Source organism: Ahaetulla prasina, chromosome 3 (assembly GCF_028640845.1).
Source record: "Ahaetulla prasina isolate Xishuangbanna chromosome 3, ASM2864084v1, whole genome shotgun sequence".
Lineage (NCBI taxonomy): Eukaryota > Metazoa > Chordata > Lepidosauria > Squamata > Colubridae > Ahaetulla > Ahaetulla prasina.
Window position 1 is genome coordinate 123,861,206 of NC_080541.1, and position 16,840 is coordinate 123,878,045.

The 16,840-nt window shown below is 39.6% G+C and overlaps 1 protein-coding gene across 1 annotated transcript in view; it reads left to right on the top strand.

Annotated features, from left to right (window-relative positions):
* Positions 1 to 9,062, top strand: part of ABL2 (ABL proto-oncogene 2, non-receptor tyrosine kinase) — a 57,659-nt gene extending 48,597 nt beyond the window's left edge. The window contains exons 10-11 of the mRNA XM_058178684.1: positions 4,254 to 4,427; positions 5,334 to 9,062. Coding sequence (XP_058034667.1) covers positions 4,254 to 4,427; positions 5,334 to 7,048 — 1,889 coding nt within the window. The 3' untranslated portion in view covers positions 7,049 to 9,062. The remainder of the gene's footprint in view (positions 1 to 4,253; positions 4,428 to 5,333) is intronic.
* The last annotated feature ends 7,778 nt before the right edge of the window (positions 9,063 to 16,840 follow it).

Consider the following 16,840-nt stretch of genomic DNA (forward strand, 5'->3'; position numbering starts at 1 on the left):
AGTCGGAAGCCATCAGGAGGGGATGTTTTTTCAGGGAACCTTGCAGAGTAACGGTGACATCGGACGCCAGCCTCTTTGGCTGGGGAGGACATTGCGGGTCCCAGGTGGCCCAGGGACGTTGGACTCGGCTGGAGCTCGATCAACAGATCAGCTGGCTGGAGCTGCAGGCTGCGCGTCTGTCTCTTCAGACTTTTCTGCCACTGGTGAGGGGGAGACATGTTCTTCTTCTCACAGACAATACACAACGAAGGCTCATGTCAACAGGCAAGGCGGGACTCGATCACGTTCACTGATGCTGGAGGCAGAAGCACTTTGCCAATGGGTAGAGACTCATCTGTTGTCCCTGACAGCGGACTATATTTCCGGGACGGACAACATCAGGGCAGACTGGCTGAGTCGGGCCTCAGTGGATCCATCAGAGTGGAGGCTCCATCCCAGCCTATTCGCAGCCCTCATCAACCGGTTTAGCCAGCCGGTAATCGATCTTTTCGCATCCCCAACAAACACTCACCTTCCCCGGTTCCTGTCACGATTCCCAGCCCCAGGAGCAGAGGGAGTGAACGCTCTGAGGACCCCATGGCCCAGGGGCCTCTTGTATGCTTTCCCTCCTCTACCATTGATCCCGGCTGTCATCAGGAAGGTGCTGTTGGAGAGGGCAGAGATACTATTGGTAGCTCCTCATTGGCCCAGGAGGCCGTGGTTCGCCAACCTGGTTGGCCTGTCAGTGGCCAAGCCCTGGAGGATTCCCCCGGACATTGTCTCCCTCAGTCAAGGACCGGTGCTTCATCCCGAGCCCCAGCGGCTCCAGTTGACCCTTTGGCGATTGAGCGGAGGCTCTTGAAGCGAGAGGGGTTTTCTTCTAGGGCCATCCCTACGATGCAGGCGGCCAGGCGGCCTTCGACCACGCGCATTTACAACGCCACATGGACCACCTTTGCAGAGTGGTGTAGTGCAAGAAATTGGGATCCTATGTCAGCCTCAGTGGCGGAGGTGATAGAGTTTTTACAGGATGGCCTTGAGCGGGGGCTTTCTCCTAATACCTTGAGGAGGCAGGTGGCTGCACTGGGTTCCGTTTTGCCATTTGGGGACTGGGGCTCCCTCGCTCATCATCCGAGGGTGCGTACCTTTCTGCGTGGGGCTTCTAATCTTCGCCCTCCTACGCTGCACCGTTATCCAACTTGGGACCTTGCTAAGGTTTTGCAGGCATTGACCAAGGCCCCGTTTGAACCATTGAAGGAAGCCAGTCTCCGACTTCTATCATGTAAGGTTGTTTTCCTTGTGGCCATCACGTCTGCCCGACGGATATCAGAGTTGGCGGCTTTATCGGTGAGGAAGGACCTGTGTATCTTTCACTCCAACAGGGTGGTCCTACAGCTGGACCCTGCCTTTCTACCAAAAGTCAACTCCTCGTTTCACCGAGCACAGGAGTTGGTCCTGCCGGACTTCTGTCCAAGGCCTCGCCATGCCTTGGAGCAGACCTGGCATATGTTGGATGTTAGGCGGGCCCTCCGTATTTATATCTCACGGACCTCTTCATTTCGGAAGACTGAATCCCTGTTTGTTTCCTATCAACCGTCAACTCTTGGCCACAGGGTGACATCGTCCACAGTGGGGCGTTGGCTTAGGTCATGTATAGCACGTGCTTACGAACTTCAAGCTCTTCTGGTGCCTCAGGGGATAATGGCCCATTCTACTCGCAGTGCAGCTACAACGGCAACGTGGGCTACCCAGGCTTCGATTGAGGAGAGTTGTAGGGCAGCTACATGGACTTCTCCTTCATACGTCACTATAGACTGGATGCGTATGCCTTGGCAGAGGCTGCCTTTGGGCGGAGGGTCTTGCAGAAGGTCCACGAAGAGTCAGGGTCGTCGGCCCAGACCAGTTCCCGCCCGTAGTGCTCATCAGTCTTTGGTATATCCCCAAATGGCGCCTCCCATCGCCACACTATGGAGAAGGGATGTTGGTCTTACCGTGATACGTCCTTTCTCATAGGGGCAATGGGAGCCGCCAGTCCCACCCTGTTTCGGTCAGGTCTGACTCCCGTGGGGGTGTGGGGGTGTTTCCTGTTTTTTTAATTTCAGCTGGATCGCTTCGGCTTCGTTGTCAAATGCTGGGGAACGTCACCAGGGAGGCGGAGCCTCAGCAGTTTTTTCTTTCAACTCAGAGACCATAGAGCTAGAGACTGGAATAACTCAAATGGCGCCTCCCATCGCCCCTATGAGAAAGGACGTATCACGGTAAGACCAACGTCCCTTCACCAATGAATCCATAAATCAGTTATCTTGAAGTAGTATGATTTGCTACAATCATGATCTTACTTAATTTCAGATAGATTACTTGTCATTTCTTTAACAAGTTGAAACTAGCTGGAAGGAATTTGTTGGGACTACAGTATATTCTGAGAAAAAGTCGTTTTTCCATACATTGTTGATCAGTATGCAGATTAGAGCTTAGTTTTCTTTGGAAAATCTATGTAGAATCATAGAGATGGATAGAATGGCTTTTGAGTTGTCTCATGTTCAACCTTGTTTTATTTTAAATAAAGTTAACTTTTATGTACCAGTGTAACTTAAACAGGTGCCTTCTCTGTGCCCATTCCCATATGACGTTCTAGAAAGAGAAACAGCTGCTCCAAAGAGTCACACTTAGATGCTGTATTCCTATTTTTGCACACGGTAAAATTTTATTTCAAATAAAATTCAAGGCATTCTATAATTTGGCTGTTTGATTCATTAGAAACCATACTTCAGAATTGTTAGACTCTGGAAAATAGTCTTGTTGCTACCATCTGTCAGTACTATATTATATGGCCTAATATATTGCTACTTTGGCATTTTGAAATCCTAAAAACTATCTCATTATGCAACTGAATATAGAAACTTTACTGTATCATCTCTTATTAGCACCAGCTCTTTCTTTCCGTTTCTGCTCTGTGTTTCAGTAGGGTAACTGTTACAAAGAGCTTTAGAAAAGCTGTTGCCTAAAGTTGTTGCAATCAGGATTTAGATCTGGACATAGAATTGAAACCATATTTTTCATCTTCAGATCACTTGACTATGCTTGTCTAAACCCTTTGGCAATATTTGGTACTATGTGATACTTACTGGATTTCTTTCTTTCTTTCTTTCTTTCTTTCTTTCCTCCCTCCCTCCCTCCCTCCCTCCCTCCCTTCCTTCCTTCCTTCCTTCCTTTCTTTTTCTGGCTTAATCAAATATTGTTAGTTGAAGTAACTATATTATGGTGGTTGTGTTCCTTCCTGAGTGGGAGGGTCCAGTTAATTGTTATAGAATGGGTTCTTGTGCAATCCATCACATGCTGCTTCAGAGCTTGGTCTTATATCTAATTGTACCATTTATGCAGTATGAAATCTAGTTGTGTACCCCTATGGCCATATATGGGTTGCAGTGAAAGCCCTGATCCATCATCTGTTGTGTGTCAGAGCCTGGATGTGGAATAACTGATTCAGATTTAGCCCTGCCAAGAGAAAGAGGGTATTCATTTAGGAACCCACCAATTCTGCTCTAATACATTGATTGTATCGTTTTTGACTCTCAGTGAAATTGCTTCCCCATTGGGAGCAGACCTGCACTTAGATAGTCCTCATTGCGCCTGTTAGAACGATAGGTGGACATTATAACCAGGAAAGCATTTGTCCACCTTTGGTTATTGAACTGAATGTAACCTTACCTAGATGGGACACTGAAGATAGTTGCACTTATTCTTTTCATCTCCCTTATGGATTATTATAATTTCATTCAGGACTGTTGTTGAACACCATCTGGAAATTTCAATTGGGCAATCCCAATACTGGCTGTAGGAAGTGCACAGGCTAATAATATGGTTCCAAATGCATTTCAGTGTGCCAGTCATTATATATAAAGCCCTATCTACCGTGCATATCTTCAAGTCCACTCATCCTATATAGATCTGCCCATCAAATCTGTGGGCATGGAAAATATGTGCAAAAGATCCAAACTATGTAAGGTACGGTGATAATGGTCCTCAAAATAAGTAACATAACAATATAACATTCCAAAAACTTCACTGTTTCAAAAAGCATTTTTGTCGTAGGGAACATTTAAACATTTCCATGGTTAATAATACACTTTTGATTGCAGTCATGTACTATGTTTGTTTTGTTGCATATGTGTATTTTGTTGCATTGACTTCAGCTGATTCTCCTCTTGCTTAGATTTGGTTGACTGAAACAACCTCTAATTAATGAATACAAATTATTTCATTAATTATTACAGAAGTGGCAGAAGAACTTGGAAGGACTGCATCTTCTTCTTCAATAGTTCCGTATTTGCCTCGATTACCTATACTTCCTTCCAAGACTAGAACCTTAAAAAAACAAACAGAAAACAAAGAGAATATTGAAGGAGCACAGGAGATCATAGAGCACTCTGCATCCAGTTCTGCTCCAGGTATGTTATTTGAGTGATCCAGACTCAGGGACTTAGGTCCTGGGAAATAATATTTCAAAGAAAGGGAAAGATTCTGAAAAATTGGATTAAACTAACATTGCAACACATGATTTCTCATCTTCTCAAAAAAAAAATAAATCTTGAAATCTAATGTGAAGGGTACACCAATCTTCTGGAACAGGTTTAAATATCCATAAGTAATTAAAATGGGTGATTACATTTGTTCCGCTGGTGAATAGATATAAAAAGTGGCTAGATCCCTGTGTATTTATGGATGGTGGAGGAAGCAGAGTATCAGCTTTTTAGATTATATATTAGATCAGTTTGAATGTGCAAGCTCCTAAATTAATCTGACTTCTGTATTAAAAGTAATGTTGTAGTAATATTTCCCCTCGTAAATCCAGTCAACTGTAAATTAACTGCTTTTCTTGCTAAGAATGCAGTAATAACCATTATAAAACAAGAAGAAATTTAAGCAACATAATATAGAGAAATTTACTCATTTGTATAACATGCTGGGGAATATCTGAAATCAATATATATCACTGGAGTCAAGACTAGGAAATTAAAAGTAAGGAAGGACTGTGCCAGATATCAGTGATGTATCCACGACCACATATCCTGGTTGCTGAGAGGAAAAAGAAGCCTTTTAAATATGCTTTCCCTCACAGCAAAGAGCACAGACTCCAGATTTCTAAGGCTTCAGTGCCACTTATCAATTTTTCTGCTTTTGCTGGGCAAAAAGGATAATTCTGCAGACCAAATCCCATTCTTCATTTCTTTTAAAAGTTAAATATCAGTATTTCTCTGGTGAACAGTAAGGCTGTTCCCTTCCCTTTCAGTGTGAAGGAGGCACAAAGTTACTGGATCACCATGAACAGCAGACTTCTCTGTTCTTTTGTCTAGGTTTTATCAGAAGCACACAGCAGACCAGCGGATCCCCAGCACTACCTCGTAAACAGAGAGACAAGTCACCTAGTGGCCTGTTAGAAGATACTAGAGAAACTACCTTTACCAGAGACAGAAAAGGTGGTTTCTTTAGCTCATTTATGAAAAAGAAAAATGCCCCTACACCTCCCAAACGCAGCAGTTCCTTCCGTGAAATGGAAAACCAGGCTCATAAGAAGTATGAATTAACGGGTAATTTTTCCGGAGTTGGTCCATTGCAGCATATTGATGGATTTTCATTTACTCCCTCCCAGCAAGATGGAAATCTTTGCTTATCCAAGTGTTATATTGGGAGCTTTGCACAGCGGAACTTCTATGGGGAAGATGGTGGTGGCAGCAGCAGTGGGGGCACAAGCATTGGTAGTGGTTGGTCAGGCCTCACAGGCTTCTTTACACCTCGCCTGATTAAAAAGACATTTGGCTTACGAGCTGGGAGACCCACTGCAGGTGATGAAGCTTCAAAACCTTTTCCCCGATCAAACTCCACATCTTCCATGTCTGCAGGTCTTCCTGAGCAGGAAAGAATGGCAATGACTCTTCCCCGAAATTGCCACAGGTCCAAAGTTCAACTGGAAAGGACAGTATCCACTTCCTCCGAGCCCGAAGAGAACACAGACAAGTCCAATGATCTACTCCCTAAAAGGTGTGAAGATATTCATACGCTGACCAGAAGCCGACCAAAAACTAAACTGCTGCCGAGGGGTGCTACAGCTGTTCCTCTCAGGACTCCTTCTGTGGACACATCTGTTTCAGAGAAGGATTGTCAAGGGCTAACAGCAGCAGCAAGCCTGAAAAGCAAAGAAAAAAATAGTGGGATACGACAAGGTTCGGTAGAAGGGGAAGAAAAACCAGGCTGGCCTTCTCCAGCCAAGGCTGCAGCAATACTTCCAACCACTCATAATCACAAAGTGCCCGTTCTCATCTCACCTACTCTAAAGCATACACCAGCTGAGGTGCAGCTCATTGGCACAGACTCTCAGGGGAATCGGTTCAAGCTCTTATCTGAGCATCAGGGCACTGCTTCTAGTGACAGGGATAGACCCAGACGGATAAAACCAAAGTGTGCTCCACCTCCTCCACCGCCACCGCCACCACAAGCAGTCCTGAGGCTCCTTCATCAGCCTCCAGGTACCTCAGATACAGTAGAAGAGTTGGATAATGGAGCATTGGTACAGCATGGGCAAGATAGTGAGGGCAGCAAAAAGGTAACGGTGGCACCTACTGGTGGAAAAGCTGGAAGGCCAATAATGCCTCCACCTCAAGTGCCTTTGCCATTGTCTTCATCACCTGCTAAAATGGCAAATGGCACAGCGGGAGCTAAAGTTGCTCTGAGAAAGACCAAACAGACAGCTGAGAGAATCTCAGCAGACAAGATCAACAAAGAGGCGCTTCTGGAATGTGCAGACCTCCTCTCCAGTGCCATTGCAGAGCCTACCACAAATAGCCAACTGGTGGATACTGGGCACCAACTATTAGATTACTGTTCAGGTTATGTGGATTGCATCCCCCAAACGCGCAACAAATTTGCCTTCCGGGAAGCCGTAAGCAAACTGGAACTTAGCCTGCAGGAACTGCAGGTGTCCTCGATGGCTGCTAATCTGCCTGGAGCAAATCCTGTACTTAATAACTTATTGTCTTGTGTTCAAGAAATCAGTGATGTTGTTCAGAGGTAGCTACTGTCAAACCATCTGCTTAGGAGGGGAAAAAAAGTTCACAAAATTAAGAGAAGAGTCAGAGTGACTTCTTCTAATCATTTTTTCCCTAAGTTAATGTTTTGAAAGAAGAGACTGATACTTGAGTAAGTTTTATGTGAAGTACCTCAGATCACTGAGCTCACATGTTTACAGGTTCATCTCAGTACATGGGGCAGATAAGAGGGAAGCAAAGTTTCACAGGGGTCAGATGATTGCAGCTGAGGCAGGAAAATATTGAGAATTTGCCTTGGTGAGAAAATTGCAAAAATAGAGCTTGTGCTCTTGTTCACTTCTGGGAGGAAGGAGATTCCATGAAGGTACCTTTGGTTTGATAAGGTGCTTTATTTTCTTTGATGCTTGTCCAGTTGATTAGAATTACTGGACAAGAGATGGGGTTCTTTTTCTGCACTACTCTGTATTTTAACTTTCTGAGGTCATATCAGAAAGGCTTAGAGGTGCCATTGGAAGTCAACTAGATCTTTCCAAGAAAGAGGATAATTTTGAGGGAAAGTCTTTTATATTTAAAAAAAAAAAGATTGGCACTGTAGGAAGTGCATGCACTAGCCTGTCTGGTAGACCTTCTGCAGTGCAATTGGTTGCTGTAATCATAGATACAAAAAGGAAAAACAAAAGAGCTGGAATATGAAATGCATCCCCCTTTATCATCCCCATCTCATATTAGTCACTTACATGTTCACTCTTTCACAACAGCTTGAATGACAATTTAAGCAGACTTGCCACTGGATTTCACACAATCACACCTTACACTCAAACTGCAGTCATCACCATGTGGGTAGCATAGCATGGTTAGCTAACCAATGGCAATCACTTGAGTTCTTTGGGGGATAGCATGCCCAAGAAACTTAATTTATCTCTGGTGTTGAATTTTGGTACAGTGGTGGCTTTGCTATTCCTTGAGGAGCCCTTTTGAATTAAAAACACTGCAGAATGCTGCTAGTGTTCTCTACATTCCTATTTTAATTGTGCTTACCTTAATGTCATTTTCTTTTGAGAGAACTAGAGACCTGAGGCCTTCATTTTTTTCTAGTAGAACTATAAATTTGCTCTTGGAATACCAGTTCAGGTGTATTGCTGATATGGATTCTTTGTTTAGATTTTTGCTTTATTTGTAGTTTCAAGACACTGCCTGCACATGGATTCATTATAAGTGATTAGTCTATAAACATGCTGCCATCTCCCTTCAAGTAGTCCAGTTGCAAAACTCAATCGTCTTCTAAAGTCAGCTTGCTACGGGACCACTAATTTCAAAAATCCACTGGTGTTAAGTAAATGATATTGGGGTTTTTCTGTGATTAATGTGTCTTTAAACTAGCATTTGCATCACATGTTTGCTTCTGAAAGATAGAGAAATCAGGCTATATTCTTCTATGAGGCCTTTTTTTTTTTTTTTTTTTGTCCCAGATCCCCTGAACTCATTCTGTTTATTGAAATTCAGCAACAAACTTGAAAAATGGAGCTGTGGTTTCCCATTAATTTTTTTGTCAAGAAAGAAAACAAGGAAGATATTTGATATTTGAAAGGCTTAATAGAAAGAAATCATGGAGACTAACAGAATGAAAGCACATTTGGGTTCCATTCAGAACAATAAGGTCTTCACAAAGTGGAGAATAAGTAGGCTCCACAATGCTTCGGATTCAAAGGGTGAAATGCTAAAGAGCATCCAGAGCTACTCACATAGTATTTATTTTCAGTTTGTCTTTTTTTGTTAGGATTGTGCGGTAGCTAACACTCTAGCAATCAGAGGTTTTAAGTAGTTTTCAATGGGTTCTATGGGAGTGCTCCCCCTACCTGGAATCATTATTCCCATTTTGAATCCAAACTGCTGCACAGCCTTAGAGAACAGTACATGCTGCAGATGTCCAGTGCACAATTTCTTCCATTTCTGAGCAAGAAAAAAATGGATATCTATACGTGTGTGTCTACACTAATCGCATTGACATAAGGAGATACCCATTCTCATCCTGCAGACAATTTTTTTCTTGATGCTTGTCCAGTTGATTAGAATTACTGGACAAGAGATGGGGTTCTTTTTCTGCACTACTCTGTATTTTAACTTTCTGAGGTCATATCAGAAAGGCTTAGAGGTGCCATTGGAAGTCAACTAGATCTTTCCAAGAAAGAGGATAATTTTGAGGAAAGTCTTTTATATTTAAAAAAAAAAAGATTGGCACTGTAGGAAGTGCATGCACTAGCCTGTCTGGTAGACCTTCTGCAGTGCAATTGGTTGCTGTAATCATAGATACAAAAAGGAAAAACAAAAGAGCTGGAATATGAAATGCATCCCCCTTTATCATCCCCATCTCATATTAGTCACTTACATGATCACTCTTTCACAACAGCTTGAATGACAATTTAAGCAGACTTGCCACTGGATTTCACACAATCACACCTTACACTCAAACTGCAGTCATCACCATGTGGGTAGCATAGCATGGTTAGCTAACCAATGGCAATCACTTGAGTTCTTTGGGGGATAGCATGCCCAAGAAACTTAATTTATCTCTGGTGTTGAATTTTGGTACAGTGGTGGCTTTGCTATTCCTTGAGGAGCCCTTTTGAATTAAAAACACTGCAGAATGCTGCTAGTGTTCTCTACATTCCTATTTTAATTGTGCTTACCTTAATGTCATTTTCTTTTGAGAGAACTAGAGACCTGAGGCCTTCATTTTTTTCTAGTAGAACTATAAATTTGCTCTTGGAATACCAGTTCAGGTGTATTGCTGATACGGATTCTTTGTTTAGATTTTTGCTTTATTTGTAGTTTCAAGACACTGCCTGCACATGGATTCATTATAAGTGATTAGTCTATAAACATGCTGCCATCTCCCTTCAAGTAGTCCAGTTGCAAAACTCAATCATCTTCTAAAGTCAGCTTGCTACGGGACCACTAATTTCAAAAATCCACTGGTGTTAAGTAAATGATATTGGGGTTTTTCTGTGATTAATGTGTCTTTAAACTAGCATTTGCATCACGTTTGCTTCTGAAAGATAGAGAAATCAGGCTATATTCTTCTATGAGGCCTTTTTTTTTTTTGTCCCAGATCCCCTGAACTCATTCTGTTTATTGAAATTCAGCAACAAACTTGAAAAATGGAGCTGTGGTTTCCCATTAATTTTTTTGTCAAGAAAGAAAACAAGGAAGATATTTGATATTTGAAAGGCTTAATAGAAAGAAATCATGGAGACTAACAGAATGAAAGCACATTTGGGTTCCATTTCTGATTCAGAACAATAAGGTCTTCACAAAGTGGAGAATAAGTAGGCTCCACAATGCTTCGGATTCAAAGGGTGAAATGCTAAAGAGCATCCAGAGCTACTCACATAGTATTTATTTTCAGTTTGTCTTTTTTTGTTAGGATTGTGCGGTAGCTAACACTCTAGCAATCAGAGGTTTTAAGTAGTTTTCAATGGGTTCTATGGGAGTGCTCCCCCTACCTGGAATCATTATTCCCATTTTGAATCCAAACTGCTGCACAGCCTTAGAGAACAGTACATGCTGCAGATGTCCAGTGCACAATTTCTTCCATTTCTGAGCAAGAAAAAAATGGATATCTATACGTGTGTGTCTACACTAATCGCATTGACATAAGGAGATACCCATTCTCATCCTGCAGACAATTTTTTTTTCTTGATGGCTTTTGGAATTGGCCTCTGGTGCCCATTGTGTCTTCAGTTACTGTTCTGCTTTCCTGACAGAATTCTGGATTTGAGTTATTCGTATAATATTTACATTTTTGACAATGGTTTATATAGTATGTTTACGTTCGCCGTATGCTGCTCTTAATACAAAATCTGTCTTAAAAATGCAAGGGCCTACAACTTCATATTTGCCTGGGATAGTTTATAAAAATCTTTCCCTAACAGAGTTCTAATTCTGTTTTCACTGAAGTTACTGTTCCAAAATAAATTGACTTTGTTCTGGTAAGTAACAGGTAGCTTGAGATGGGGAAAATGTACTTCTCTGATATTGCACATGTACGTATACACACACACACACACACACACACACACACACACATCTTCCAGGTATATACTGCAGTTCATGTCTGCAGACTTGTTTTGCACCAGACTCTTAAAATCATCCTGTTTGTCATAGAATTGTACATTATATCATTGATATAGTTTATTTAGACGATTGAGTCCAATCCCTGACAAATGACTGATGAGATTATATTAGATTTCAAGTGAATGGAAACTCTACTTTTTTACAGAAACTGATTTGACTGTTGAACTGGTTCTCCTGTTTGAAAATTATTCTAACATTCAGCAGGAAAACGGCTTGCTGAAAATTAAGACCATTTTTTGTGCCCTGGTATTTATTCCCTTCTGAGCTGTCTTTTTTCAAGACTAAGATTGACCGGTTTCCTCAGTCTCTCCTGTTGCACTTGATTTCCAGTCCCTGATCATCTTTGTTGCTTCTCTTTCTACTTGTTATAGTCACCTAAATTTTTCTTATAAGGGTAATGCTCTGAAGGAAATGGGTGATTAAGAAGTGTGATATAAAATAAATAAAATGGAATGGACATAATACTGAAGTGGTTCTGACCATTTCAGAACAGAATGGAACAATTACTTCCTGTGATTTGGTAAATGACAAGAACTCAAAAGGAATATATAGAACACCCTTCTTTGCTTTGTTTTTCTTCATAACAGCTCTGAGAAAAAGCTCTGCTATCTTTTTTCTCCTTTGTTTACTGTTCTGTTAGGGTTTCTTTGGGCACATTTTCTCATTAGCTTTTCCAGCAGTTAGTTCTACCTGCCACTGCACCTTTCTTAGTATCTTATTTTCATCAATTGGAAGCCATTAATCTAAATTCATTTAGGGCCAAATTTCATGTACCTTTTAATTTTTTTAATTGGTAATGTTTAAGTATTGAAAGTTTAAAACATTGCATGTTGCCTATTGATTTTTATAGCGAACCTTTTAGTGATTGTGTGGATACATTGAATCTGTACACAATATACTGTATGCTAATGGAAAAATGAAAAGAATCACTTTTGCTTCTTAGGCCAGACTGCATCAGGCTACAATTGTTCATCAAGTGAAAAAAATGCAACATATCAATCAACTTCTGAAATTTGAAATAATTGACAGTGGCTTGGAAGGAAAGCAAAGAAAGCTGAAACAGATTCTGTGCATTAGTTCAAAAAACTTACGTTTCTTGGCCCATGCTTCTTCGTTGAATTTGGTAGTATGTCGAACATTTCCAAAATTTGGGAGAGTGAATATATAGGGATATTCTTTGTTATAGATTCTAACACATTTTCACCTGTTTTAATCAATGAGAATAGAGCTGGAAGAGACCTTGGAGGTGGTCTAATCCAAACCCCTACTCAAGCAGGAAGCCCTATGCCATTTCAGACAAGTGACTCCAGTCCAGTCTTAAAGACCTCCAGTGATGAAGCAGCCACAACTTCTGAAGGCAAGCTGTTCCACTGGTTAACTGTTCTCAATGTTAAAAAGTTTTTCCTTAATTCCAGGTTGCTTCTCTCCTTAATTAGTTTCCATCCATTGTTTCTTGTCTTGCCTTGTTTCCTTCAAGTTATTAGCATTTCATGTCAAATGAACATGCTTGGCCCTAGAATAGTTTGAGAATTCCCACTCGGGTTTTCTCCCTAGTTTTATGTACTTCTCAAATTTTTATTACTTTCTTCTGATGGCTGGGTGCTGCCTTAGATAACATAAGCAAATGACACTGAAGATTAAATTTGATATTAATCTGCATGATAATTAAAAGAAACATGGGCAGTTATACTTCTCTGTTATATTATTACCCATTCTAGCATTTTATAGAGCAGGCTCCCTCCCAAAATTATGCACACAAAATCTAATGTGTTTGTGGATTCATAGTGCAAAACTCATTTTGTACTTGAAATTAATTCACTTCTCAGTTTTTGCAGTTTTCTTGGATGAGTAAAGTAGAATTTAATATCTGGCTAAATCCAAACAACTAAATTAGCTATTTTCCTTATCTTTAGATAGAATTTTGTGTTAACATATGGGTCATATGTTCTCATGTAGAAAGTGTGGTCCATCTTAACTAGAATTGTCATCTTCCTGATCCTTGACCATAGGGCTGATGAAATTTAAAATCCCAATAACATCTGAAGGACTAAGTACCAGAATACTTGCACCTGAAGGCAAGACAAGAAACAATGGATGGAAATTAATCAAGGAGAGAAACAACTTGGAATTGAGGAGAAACTTCCTAACAGCGAGAACAATTAACCAGTGAAACAGCTTGCCTTCAGAAGTTAAGAGATTGGACAGCTTCTTGTCTCAAATTGCATAGTGTCTCCTGTTACCTTCCTGTTCTATTCTGATTTATTGAAATATTACCAGTCTTGCACTATATGAAGATTTAACAATAAATTATTGACAATAAACACTCTACAGTCAAAAAATTTGGTAACATCTTTATTCAAAAATATAAGAAATCAAGAATGAAGTTTACTCCATTTAAACAGGAAACTAATAACAAAATGGTTATGATTGTGCAAGTTTTATTTCTTTTTCCATTTCAATTTTTACATAGTTTAAGTCCACATTTGCTAAATATTAAAGTTTACCCAGAGGTGATCAAGTTCCAACTCTAGGCAGATTTCTCATAATATCTTCTGTGATCTTTTCTGATGCTTCTCAATCACCTTTGACTATTTTTAGCTTCTCATCCCAGTTTAGATGGTGGCATAATAATAAGAAGCAGAATCCTGGCATTATTTTGCATATTAAGTGTAGAGACAATTCACATTCCACTTTTTGTAATAGAGCAAAATAGTATTTGAAAGTCACTATATTTGAAAAGGCAGTCAATTTTCCCCCCTAAGGGATTATTAGGGGACTCTGAATAATATCTGCTAGGCATTGAAAGCCTTAAAGCCATTGTCTCAAACTGGTACCTTCATGATAGTTTAATTTCAACTCTCATACAGTACATTTTAGCATAATCCAACCTAACATTGGATGTTGTTTGAATGAAGGCTGTTTGAGATTGTACTATACTGAAACCTTGGATATGCAGATATTTTTTTCTGGTTTTGCATGAGTTTCAGATTACCATTTTGATCTTTCCTGATAACGGTAAGAAGACGTTACCTTTTGCTCAAGTAATTTTAGACATTAATGCTTAAACCTTGCCTTTATTGTTTTTGTTGTTATAAAATTTGTGTTCCGTGTTTTCTTTTATTGGTTACCTTGCTAAAGTGAAGATATGAGGGGCAGGACTATATATTATGTATGCTGTTCTTGAAGCTGAGTGGTTCAGAAATGAATTCACTGTAAAGCTAAGCTGTAGTTCTTTTCCTTCTGGCTAAACATAACAGGAATGCATTCTGTTCATTTGCACCTTTGATAGAAGTTTCTACAGTCTGTTTGTGGCAAAGGGATGATGTTAATAGTTAATGGAATCTTACGAGAGAACTCTGGTTTTAGTTGGTGGAATAGTTTGTGATCTATATACATGGATTGGTTCCTTACTCAATTCAAAATGTTCCCAGATTGCCTTGGAACTGTAAGAAGCGAATCAGTCCTCTTGCATAATGTGAAATTTCCCTTTGATATTACATACAATTCATTCAAAAATAATATTGCTGTGCTGCTAATGGTAGAAATTCTAGAGCAGTGTACTATCATGCTTTTTTAAAATTATTTTTTTTAAATTATTGTAGCACAGAAGATTGATTGGCAAACTCCAGTTAGTTCAAAATATAGTACAAAATTTATATGAAAATATCAGGCTTCTCTAGTAAATTCATCTCAAAATAAAATCCATGGGAGGCCTTAGACATAGAGGAATTTCCTGAGCCCATGGATTTGCAAAGTAGTGAAATATTCTCTTTCCATTAAGGCAGGGATATTAGGTGCTCGAAAAATGGTTCTAATTTTTGGGTAATTAAGGATTCCTGTAAATGGAATGATGTTGCAGGAACAATTTACAAGCTGTTAGAGGTAGTGTCATGCAGATTTTTTTAAAAATACAAAACCTGCAGATTTTTATTGTTTGATTTTCTTATTGCTCCTCTTAGTGGTTTGCTGCTGAAATTTCACAGGACAGTTTTTAGGGGGTCAATAATCAAAAGGATTGTAGGCTATCAATAGCTCTGCATTGAAAATTAGTGTTTTCAGTAACATTTTCCTTGATTCTCTGGTCTTAAAGCAGGATAAAGCATTCATTCTCTAAGGAAGTTGTTCTGCTTAATAGCATATTATGACACCATACGAGTAGCCTGAGATGTGAACTCTACGTTTTCTATTTTCTGAAGTATATATCATCAAAAAACTAAATATGGAAAACACTAAAAAAAGGTTATTGTTTGGTCATTGTCTTTCAAGCTGGCTAAATAATGCCTTCAAATCCTTCTTCAATTTTTTTTTTTTTTTTGGGCCAAATACAAGGGAAAAAATCTCTCATTTTCCATCTCATGAAAAAAAATATGCTAAATTAAGATATATGTCATACTTCTTTTAAAATTAAATATTAAAGCTTGTCCAATCTTTGTATTTCAGAATATAAGTATTGTTTAAAAGTTGCCATCAATTTACGAAACTTGTATTTTGGAAAAATGGATCAACTTTTGTGATATGCTTTATTTCTTTCCCTCTACTTTTGATCTGAATGGAACGCATTCCTCTTTCCCTTCATCTCAGTGCAATCTAGGAAAGGTTTTTATTAATTTGATTTTGCTCATTTGCTAGATTTTCCAAGCAGCTACTGGACATCCCAATGTATCTATTTTAGACTGCGTGGATCTTAGAACTATAACTGAAAGGAAATGAGCCTTAATTTAAGATGATCCCTCTCCACAAAAGAATAAAGAGAAGTAACCCTTCTGTCTTACTCAATGCTCATGTCTCCTATTGATATATGATGAGCCCCTATGTTAAAAATTACCTTGGAAACATCTAGTCTTTCTTTTAAGCAAGTAGACTATTGGTTAACCCCTTTTTCTGCTTCTTAATGGATGGCATGCTTGTTTTAAAATACACACTTTGGAAATGCTGAAATGACTAAAGCAATGAGCATGATCAGACACCACTTTCTATTTCCCATTCACAGTACTGTATTAAGAGTTACCTGTGCACAGTTGGTTCAAGTACAACTCATGATGTGAAAATGTGGCCTTTTCCTCTAAACCCAGAAAGGTGGCATATTAGGAATGTCTAATTTCTCTGAAATTGCCTAGGGCAAAAATGGCCAACATTGTGTGATGTGTAAGGGGTAGATTTCCAGAGGGCGGGGTGGGGTGGGTGGGGAATGGATGGTTAAGGATATTAATCAACCCAGCACTCCATTAGTTGAATTCACTGAGGATTAAAATGGGTGAAACTGAAATGTGCAACTCACACAGAAAAACCCACGCTACTAGTGTTGTCAAATGTTATTTTGTTTTTTGTTGTTGTTTGTAATATATTTGGTTTTTTTTTCTAATTTAAATTTTCACTATTTCCTGACTGTGAACTGCAAACAGTGTTAACTTGATGTAAGTAAGGCCCTTAGAGGCATTGCCTCTGCCTGTTCCAGACATTTTTGCCAATTTGCATTTTGTTTTAAATAAAAATTGCAATATTTTATTGGCAATTAAATTTCAGGACATGTTACTTTCTTTTAGGGCATAGTGACTGAGTGAATAATGAAATTCAAAGAAAATATGCAGTTACATTTCTTCAAGTTTAAAAAAGGAACTGGTTTGGCATTTCACACTTACATATATGATGACTTGAACATGTGAAAGCTGTCACAAATGATTTGT